The sequence below is a fragment of the Crocodylus siamensis genome, chromosome 1, assembly GCF_052110815.1.
Source record: "Crocodylus siamensis isolate JL-2025a chromosome 1, ASM5211081v1, whole genome shotgun sequence".
Classification (NCBI taxonomy): domain Eukaryota; kingdom Metazoa; phylum Chordata; order Crocodylia; family Crocodylidae; genus Crocodylus; species Crocodylus siamensis.
Genome location: NC_143395.1, coordinates 98,388,847 through 98,399,185, shown reverse-complemented (window position 1 = coordinate 98,399,185; position 10,339 = coordinate 98,388,847). Strand labels below are relative to the sequence as shown.

The 10,339-nt window shown below is 45.0% G+C and overlaps 1 protein-coding gene across 1 annotated transcript; it reads right to left on the bottom strand.

Moving 5' to 3' along the window:
* Positions 1-8,732: 8,732 nt before the first annotated feature.
* Positions 8,733-9,455, bottom strand: LOC149873090 (uncharacterized). Its single transcript, XM_090031443.1, has one exon. It carries the CDS (start codon positions 9,351-9,353, stop codon positions 8,733-8,735), a length of 621 nt encoding a protein of 206 aa, XP_089887569.1. The 5' UTR covers positions 9,354-9,455.
* Between the last annotated feature and the right edge of the window lie 884 nt (positions 9,456-10,339).

Sequence of the window (10,339 nt, the reverse complement as noted above, 5' to 3'; positions counted from 1 at the left end):
TCTCTCACTTAATTAAGCATCAAAACAGCTCACAGTCCCTCAGTCCCAGACAAAGATACCTTTTAACCTCTTTGTTATGGTATCTGATGCTGGTGCACATTGGAAGCTCAAAGTGGTAAGTCTTTAGTCTTTCTGCATGGATTCGTTCTACTACTCCTGGATGCAGGGTCAGTTCAGACTTCCCTTGGTCAATGTCTCTTTTTTGAAATATCTCTTGTCTCCAGTGCTAATCAGATGACTAGCCCCAGGTACCTTATTCTGGTTCTTGACTAACACTCCTCCCTTTCAGTGCTGGTCAGGGAAATCTCTCGCCGCGACCCCACCACATATTAGGAGGTAAACTGTGGCAAGCAAGCCAAGGCATGGACCTTACTTTGCCCCTAATCAAGTATAGCTTTTTTGTGGAGGAAAGGCTTTGAACAGTTTCACATTACCCAAAAATCATCACACCTAGGTTTCTTGATTCATAGTGCAGGGGGGAAAAGGTGGGAGGGGAAAGGGGAAAAATTCAGAAGAACTGACTAGCCACCAGTAAAAAAATTAGAAAATAATCACACACAATGAATGACCCAACACTTCTGTAACCATCTTCAGAAGCAACCTCCATAAAAGCCAAAACAATTTGCCTTTCTGCATGACCCTCTTTAGTAATCTTTTAAAAATATTTCTGTACAGTCATGAGGCTTCCCTTTTCCAACCTACTTAAAGTGGACAGTCTGCTCACTAATCTAGCAAATAAAAGGAATCAATTTTAGAAAGTAGCTCCAAACCTAAATAAAAGCTCTGGGAAGAGAAATAAGAGGAAACTGCAGCAAAAGTGTTATTCACGTATTGCAAATCATACTTAAAATAATTTATTATTAAGATCTGGAAACAAAACTGGAATTAAATAACTGGAATGAATCAAAATGGTTAAATACAATTTAGAAAACAGAACCCACAGAATGGTTATCTGCTTAGTCTCTGCATCATTAAAACCAGTCATTCTGTCCAGCATGGAAGACTGGAGTGATGTTGCTAATGTTTTCTTTAATATTTATTGTTGGCTGAATACAAAGAAAACAAATAAGTGCATTATTGCCTCAACCAATTTTCAGGTACCCCCACAACAAAATCAGGATGTGAGATATTACAGTTAGAGAACTTCCTATCACCTCTTCCAAACAATGGTTAGTGTTCAATCACCAGAACTCCATACCCTGGGCATTTTCATCTCAATTTACTGTAATATAAATAACTGCACATCCTTAACATCCATTATGCATAACTCACCAGCCTTATTAGCTAAGTGTGGTTCAGGAATTAATATCTAACCCATCTCTTAAGTCTACTAAGGTCTCAAGTAGCCTATCATGGCTTCATATATTAACTTTTTTAAAAAACCTTGACCATATGCAAGCAGAATTATTCCATCCACAAGACCTACACATTAAAATAACATCACATCCTCCCTATGAGACGATGAAACCAATAACCAGCCTTTGTACTACACAGGAGCCCTTAACCAGCTCCTGCAGAGTGTAGAGGCTGGAACCAGTTCCTGTGCCATGCCAATGTTGCTGTCACCCCCCACACCACATTGGAGCCTTAAAAATAAGCTAATTTTCAGACAGCCCTGGGATTACATGGGAGCCAGTTCAAGACTCTGATACAGTACAACAGACTATATTTAGATCATAGTACCTCACCAGAGTCTGGAACCAGCTCCTTATATTTCAAGCATAGTAAGCTTGTCACTGCTCAGAAAACTTCCTGTGTCATAGTAATGCTTACTATGCTCTAAATGTAACAAGGCCCCTGACAGTATTTTTCTTGACATTGGAAACAGCAGCCTTCTACGCTTTTCTTTAATTCCAGTTATATGGGTAAGAAGAAGTACTTTTTCAAAGATTTGCAGCACTAAAGCCTGACAGGCAGAAGTGTAGGAGGAGTTATTCCAGCTATTAAAATGATGTTTTCTCCATTTCTGATCAACGAAAAGGATATCTGAGGGCCCATTTCAAAAGAAGGCAGGGTAAGACACCCACCCTGAATCCCTGCATGCATTAGCCCACTAGCACATTAATGCACTGTGGGAGATGAAGCATAATGTAACCGCTTTCCTCAGTACTAAATCTGTAGCATTGAGTATATTTGCAGGAGGTTCCAAAAGTATTAAATTATAAAATAACTTGTAAAGAATACAAACTTTGAGATTTTCCAGTTTGTGGGTGGGTTTAATTGGTGTTCTAAACCATTTGATTAGTTTAATTGAAAATGACAAATGTATTATAACCTTCCAAGGACCCATTTGGACTCCTGAATATGTTTCAAATGAACCTGGTTCTACATAATTAATTTAATTTTGCCCAATTTTCCAGTTTTCATTCAAGTTAACAATATCTTTTATGCTGAGGAAAAAAAACATGTATTTGATTTTATTCTTTATGTTTATTTTAAGGCAGTCCAGAACAAAATGAGTTCAGAGTTTCTAAATTTTAACCATACTGCTATTAGAAAATTAGACAGTGGATAATTTAGTGAAAGCCAATGTGGTTGTTATAAAGCCAACCTGTTTCTTTACAAATTTACAAAGCAGGGCATCTAAAGGCAGTATTAAATAAAATCAGGAATAGTACATCATGCTACTTGATAGTACTGCAAATTAGAACAGAATTAGAACTATCAAATCCAGCATATATTTCAATGGAGAAATTTTGCTGTGGGTCTCATTATTACTATTAAGCGTGCACTCAGTATCATCAAGAAGCTATATACAACACAGCCATGCCACAGTTAACTGAATGAGTTAGCCACATCTGGAAATGCTAGACTCAGTTCCTCATTGCTGATTGAAACTTTAAACCTTATTAGCCTTCGAAGGCTAGATATTTGTGATTTGAACTCAATACCTGAGCTGTAGATGGAGATACAAATGGCTGACATTGCTTTAAATAGTCCCCAGTGAAGGGAAACTGCTTGAACTCCTTCCATTCCCCTGACTCTTGCAGTGAATTTAGAATGAAATAATGGTATCTTGCTTAAAGGAATCCCTTTTAAAAACTAAGAATAACAGCGAACTATCAACTAAGGGGAAGATGCAAATCTATTAGACTTGTGTGTTGTCATCCCTGCTTTGTGGTTCAGAAATGTGGACTACATATGGTAGAGACATCAAGAGATAAAACAGCCTCCACATGAGATGTCTGCATAAGATTCTGAAAATAAAGTGGGAAGACAGAACACTAAACACAGAGATACTGGAGCACACAGGACTGACATGCTTAGAAACCACTATCAAAAAGAAGAGGTTGCGATGGATCAGCCATGTTAGGAGAATAGGAGCAGACTACATCCCCAAGAAGATTTTGTATAGTGAGATTTGAGATGGTTCTAGAAAGTGGGGTGACTCTAACAGTACCAGAATTTATGCAAAAAATAAATTGTTCAACATCAATGTAGAAAGCATGCAGAATCACATCTGAGCTGGAGGGAACATCTGGCACTGGGTGAAGCTCAACATGAAGTGGCTTTGATCAAGAGGACAGAAGCAAAGTGAGAAAGAAGAAAGCAGTATGCTGTAAACTTGGACTCTATGTCAGACAACATGTGGATCTGTGAAACTTGTTACAAGCTCTGTTTCTCTAAAACTGGGCTTGTCAGCCACAAATGGATTCATCAAGCATCTGGCTCAACCTCTTAAATGTACACTATGATCCAGAGGATTGAGAAGTTGCCTTCCTAAATGTTATTCTGTTCCTAAAGTGCTTTAATGTGCTCCCTTGGTTAAAAATGGCAATGAGAACTGGGAGTATTATACCATTGTTAGTCATCCATCTTGCTTTTTTTTCTTAGTCTTGTTAGCTTTGTTTTTACTTCCAAATCCATCCATCCATCCATCCAAACATACATATAATTGGAGTTATACACGCACACGATAGATAGATAGATAGATATAAAATGTGTGTGTGTGTATAACTCCAACTATATATATATATATATATATATGGATGGATGGATGGATTTGGAAGTAAAAACAAAGTTAACAAGACTAAGAAAAGAAAAGCAAGATGGATGACTAACAATGGTATAATACCCTCAGTTCCCATTGCCAGTTTTAACCATGGGAGCACATTAAAACACTTCAGGAACAAAATAATATTTAGGAAGGCAACTGTTAATCCTCTGGATCATGGTGTGTGTGTGTATGTGTGTGTGTAACTCCAACTATACACACACACACACACACACACACACACACACACACTCTACTTTGACATTTCTCTTATAACTCAATCATTCTTACTGAAAAACTTTTATGAACGTTATTGGTACATTTGTCCCATTAAGATAACAGGACATGACAGGCATTGAAATCATTCTGTAAGAAACTGTAAATAAAAAGACTCCAAAATTAAAGGAAAAACCAACATGCGTCTCACTTTCTGTTAGAAATTAGAGTTCCTACTGAATCAAGATCATTTGCTAAATTAAACAGGAATCATTTGCCAGAGCTACATTAGTTTCTATAAAATATTAGTCTAGCCACATCCCACCCTATATCCTTTAAATCACTACTTATAAACATCAATGGTAAAATGCAAATATGAAACTTTCTCATCTGAGCCCAATGTCTGTTCTCAGGTCATCAATTCCCTGGAACAATACCATCATCGTGCACATCCTGTTATCTAATGAGATACATGTGGACAAGTCTGGCATTCTCAATAGCAACCCTTATCCATTTGACACTACTAGCTGAGGCATCAAAGGCAGTACAAGGGCATTGTCTGACCACTCTTTTCTGCAATCCAGTATGCATTTTTTAATTAAATAAAACACTCTTGGTGGTTAGGTTCTGAAGCCACATGAAAGCAAGGGCTCCTGCCAGAAAGCAAGGGTCCCAGCCAGATGCCCCCCACTAACCTGGGGAGGTCAAAGATGACTGTTCACATAGAGCTCTGGCAGGAACTAGCATTGACCAGGCAATGAACTCAGGACTCAACGTGAATATGTGCACAGCCAAAGTCAGACTGAGGCTACACACCCTTTGTCCTGTTCGTGGAACCACTACTGCCTGTGGGAAGAGACCTTTGCCAAGAGTAGGAGTTTGTGGGGGGTGCTTTCATAGGGTGGGGATTGCCTCCACTTATACATCAGACACTAGCACTCATTATGAATTTTCACCATAGGTGGTAGCAGCCGGACATGCAAATCAGCAACTTCCTTCCCTCAGGGATCCCTGTCAGCTATCAGTCAACAAAAGAAGGATGGAGCCCTTGTACCTGGGAAGGGGCTCAACACACTGTGTGGCGGGTTGTTAATGCAGGAGTGGGTCCGGCTCTGAGCAATACATGGAATTCTGTATTGGGTCATCACTAGGCCTCTGGGGGAAACGGCAACACAGCTTGTGCTCCCCAAAGCATACTGGGAATTAGCTTTGCGGGCACTTCATGATTTTGCACACTTGAGAACTGAACCAACACTGACTCTAGTCTGTGATAGATTTTTTTGGCCTTGTACGGCCAGTAATGTGAACACCAAATGTGACACTTTTGCCATGCATGCAGTGGAAGACCCTGCCCAGTAAGAGCCTACCTACATACAATCACCAGCTCAAAGCCCCTAGAGCTTCTGTGCATTGATTTTCCACCTGTTGAAGCTGATAGTTGCAATGTGGGTAACATCTTGGTGGTGTTGGATAACTTCATCCAATATGCACAGGCTTATTCATAGTTTCAAAGCTGGTAGGGTCAGAAGGGACCTGAGCAGATCATCAAGTCCAACCCCCTGCCATGGCAGGAAAAAGTACTGTGGTCAAAAAACCCCAGCAAGGTGTTCATCCAGCCTCCTTTTAAAGACCCCCAGGGTAGGAGCCAGCACCACTTCACTTGGAAGTTGGTTCCAGATCCTAGCCGCCCTGACAGTGAAATAGCACCTCCTGATATCTAGCCTGAATCTACCCTCTGCCAGCTTGTGACCGTTATTTCTTGTCACTCCTGGTAGTGCTCGAGGCAACAGGGACTCTCCCAATGCCTGCTGGTCCCCCCGACTAGTTTGTAAACGGCCACTAGATCCCCCCTCAGCCTTCTCTTGGGGAGGCTGAACAGGTTCAGGTCCTTTATCCTCTCCTCGTAAGGCCTGCCCTGCTTCCCCCCGATCATGCCGGTGGCCCTCCTCTGTACCATCTCCATGTTGTCCACATCCCTCCTGAAGTGCAGCCCCCAGAACTGGATGCAGTACTCCAATTGTGCCCTGTCCAGTGTCAGGATCGCCTCCTTGGATCTACTTGAGATGCATCTGTGGATGCATGACAAGGTACGGTTGGCCTTCCTGACTGTGTCCTCACACTGTCGGCCCGTGTTCATTTTGGAATCGATAATGACTCCAAGATCCTTTTCTGCCTCTGTACTAAAGAGAAAGGAGTTCCCCAGCCTGATATGCTGCTGCTTCTTTCTCCCCAGGTGCAATACCTTGCACTTGTCAGTGTTGAAACCCATCCTGTTCTCATCCACTCACCCTTGTAAACCTGTCCAGGTCTGATTGCAGCCTATTCCTCCCTTCTAGCATGCCCACATCTCCCTACATCTTAGTGTCATCTGTGAATTTGAACAGGATGCTTTTTACACCCCCCCCCCCGCCGTCCAAGTCACTGATGAAGATGTTGAACAGTGCGGGCCCGAGGACTGAGCCCTGCGGAACCCCACTGCCCACATCCCTCCAGGTCAAATAACACCCGTCCACCACCACTCTCTGGGTGCAGCCCTCCAGCCAACTAGTGACCCATCTGACTGTGTAGGTATTGATGCCACAGTCTCCTAGTTTTTTAATGAGAATGGGGTAAGAGACAGTGTCAAAGGCCTGCATAAAGTCCAGAAAGACTGCGTCCACTGCAACACCTGCATCTAAGGATGTTGTGACCTCGTCATAGAAGGCCACCAGATTGGTCTGACAGGACCTGCCTCTAATGAACCCATGTTGGTTGCCCCTAAGCATAATCTCCCCTGCTGGCCCCTCGCAGACATGTGCCAGGATAATTCTCTCAAAAAGCTTACCCAGGACCAAGGTAAAACTAACTGGCCTATAGTCTCCTGGGTCTACCTTCCTCCCTTTTTTGAAAATGGGAACCACATCGGCCCTTTTCCAGTCCTCTGGCACAATGCCAGAGCATCATGAGTGCTCGTAAAGCCGTGCCAGGGGTCCCACAATGACCTCAGCTAATTCCTCCAGCACTCTGGGGTGGAGATCACCAGGACCTGCTGATTTAAATACATTCAGTATCTCCAGAAGTTCCCTGACTAAATCCTCACTGACCCTAGGCCTGGCTGCACCTCCCCTGGGGCCTACAGAAGTCCCAGTGTGGGGGGTGACCCGGTCCCTGCTCAGAAAAATGGAGGCAAAGAAATTGTTTAATAGGTTAGCTTTGCTGTCTGGTGAGAAGACCAGATTTCCTAGCGTGTCCTTCAGAGGCCCCACATTACCCAGTACCTTCTTTTTACCCGCTATGTATTTAAAAAAGGACTTCTTGTTGTGCTTGATATAGGTAGCTTGTTCCAGTTCTATCTCTGCCTTGGCCTTCCTAACCACCCCCCTGATAGCCCTGAGCAACAGAGGTATAGTCCTCCCTGATGATGGCCCCTTCCTTCCATTGGGTGTATGCCTACTTTTTAGCTAGGAGATGTTCCTGGATGCTTTGGGTGAGCCATGGGGGCTTTTGTGCCCCCTTTCCCCCTTTGGTCTGTGTTGGAATTACCTCCCTTTGGGCTTGGAGGAATGTCTCCTTAAGGAACGACCACTCTTCTTGGACACCCGACTCCCCTCCCCTCCAGGACCTCAGTGTCTCTCTGACTACTGTCCTTACCTCATTGAAATCCACCCTCCTGAAGTCCAGGGCTGCTGCCTTGCTTCAGGCCTTTGCCACCTTGTGCTGGATGATGAATTCCAGCAGGTGATGATCACTGTCACCCAGGTGATCAAGCACCCGCAGACCCCTTACCAGGTTGTCGCCCATGGCCAGGACCAGATCCAACAAAGTGTCTCCTCTGGTGGGGCTGTGCACCTCCTGGGTTAGATGGAGGTCTTATATCTCAGCTAGGAACCTACACGAGCGGTCAGACCTGGATGACTGCTCTTCTCAGCAGATGTCTGGAAAGTTTAGGTCACCCATGATGACCACGTCCTTTGAGCTAACTACCTCCATGAGCTGACTTAAGAATTCCTGGTCTAGCTCTTCCCCTTGATTTGGTGGTCTGTAGTAGACCCCCACTGTTAAGTCCCTTTCCCCTCAACTTCCTTATATTCTAACCCAGACCACTTCAGTGTGCCCCTCCTCTAATCCAGTGCTATTCACTGAGGATGTGTATTTCTCCTTGACGTAGAGTGCCACACACCCACCTTCCTCCCTGTCCTATCCCTCCTCTACAGCCTGTAACCCTTGATATTCACCACCCAGTCATGCATTGGGTCCTGCCATGTTTCAGGGAGCCCCACTGTGTTTGGGTTGGTGTCAGCTAGTAGGAAGGTAAGTTCCTCCTGCTTGTTCCCCATACTGTGAGCAGTAGTGTATAGGTATTTGAGACCTCCTGAAGATGCATGCACTGCCCCCTTAATCGCAGTACTACTCAGGCCCCTGTTGCTTACCTAGGTATTTTTTCTGCTTGTCGTCGGTCTAGGCTGGGCTGTTCTTGTGGGTGATGCTTGATTTAGTGGTCCAAAGCTTCCTCCGCCCTTGTCTTCCCCTTCCCCCAATAAGCCTAGTTTAAAGCCCGCTGGGGGAGATCAGCCAACCCAGAAGAGAACACATACTTACCTTTGGGGGAAATGTGAAGCCCATCCCACCTGAGCGTGTCTCTCGTCCTGACGTGTGGGTCGTTGTCTAGGAAGCTGAAGCCCACCTCGAGACACCATTCCTGAAGCTGCAAATTGACCTCTCTGATGCAGGTCTCACATCGTCTTCCACGTCCGCTCACTGATAGGACAGAAGAGAATACCACCTGTGCCCCTATCTCCTTCAGCATGCCCCCCAGAGCATGGTAGTCCATCATCAGGTGATCAGGGCTTCTCCTGGCCATATCATTAGTGCCCACATGGATTAGGACCATGGGGTAGTAATCAGTGGGTTGGATAATGGCTGGGATTATCTCTGTCACATCCTGAATCTTTGCTGTGGGCAGGCAGTAGACCTCATGTGTTGAAGGCTCCTGGAGACAGATGGGACCCTCTGTACCTCTCAGGATGGAGTTGCCTATGATGATCACTCTATGTTTCTTCCTCCAGGTCTGCTTAGCTCCTTCAGCCTGTTGAGAGTGTGGGGAGTGTACAGTAGCCTCCTCTCCAGAGGTTTCCTCCTCTTCTTCCTTCTCCTGCAGTGTCATCAGGGCCTCATACCTGTTCTCCAGTCAGACTGGAGGAACTGGTACTGCTCTGCTGTGAGCAGCCCTGCTTCTGAAGGGGACCATCTGCCACTCTGCTGTGGTGGGCACCTCCCAGGGTGCTTCTTCCTTGGATGCATGGCCCTGCAGGGAGAGAAAATACCTCTCAATTTCATCCTCTGCCTCCCTGATTCCCCTCATCCTGCTAACCTCCTCCTGGAGCTCCCTCAGCTGCACCTCCAGGGCCCTAAGTCGGGCACCTGCAGGACAGGTTTGGGGCCCCCCATTCCCTGCCCCCCCAGCCACGCTGGGCATCCCCCACAGGCCAGGGGGCAGGGGGATGCCAGCTCCCCCATGGGCTTTGTCTGGGTGGAGGCCTCAGACAAGCCCCGTGTAGGCGGCACCCCCCCTGGCAGGGACCCTAGCAGTATTCTGCGTCGACACCATTTTATACATTGCTATTTATTTATATTTTTGTGTGGTGCACGTGTGTGCAGGGAGGCACGTGTGCCCAGTTCCCTCCTCTCCTCTCTGCTCCTGGCTTATCCTACGTAAGATCAGAAAGCTTCCACCATGGCCACAGTGTTATGGAATAAATACTTTTCTGTGTATAGCCTCCATGCTTGGATCCATTCAAATCAGGGGAGGGGCTTTGAGAGGTGGCTGCTGTGAGAGGTCTTGCAACTAGATGGGATCAAAAAGTCGCAAATCACACCCTATCATCCACAAGGAAATTCTCAGCCAGAGAAGTTTAACAGAACCTTGCTAAATATGTTGGGAACTCTCCACCCAAAACAAAAAGCCTACTGGAGTCAGGACACTGCATTTTTAGTTCATGCATATAACAGCAAAAAAATGATGCTACTGGTGTCAATCCCTACTTACTGATGTTTGGGCGGGAACCCTGTCTTCCCATTGATTTATGCTTTGGACTAATGCCAAATCAGGAAGAGTATGTCACTCATCATGAATATGTAGCAAAGTTACAA

Excerpts from the sequence above, each read along its gene's own strand:
- LOC149873090 (XM_090031443.1), bottom strand. The coding sequence starts at position 9,353 with ATGACACTGCAGGAGAAGGAAGAAGAGGAGGAAACCTCTGGAGAGGAG.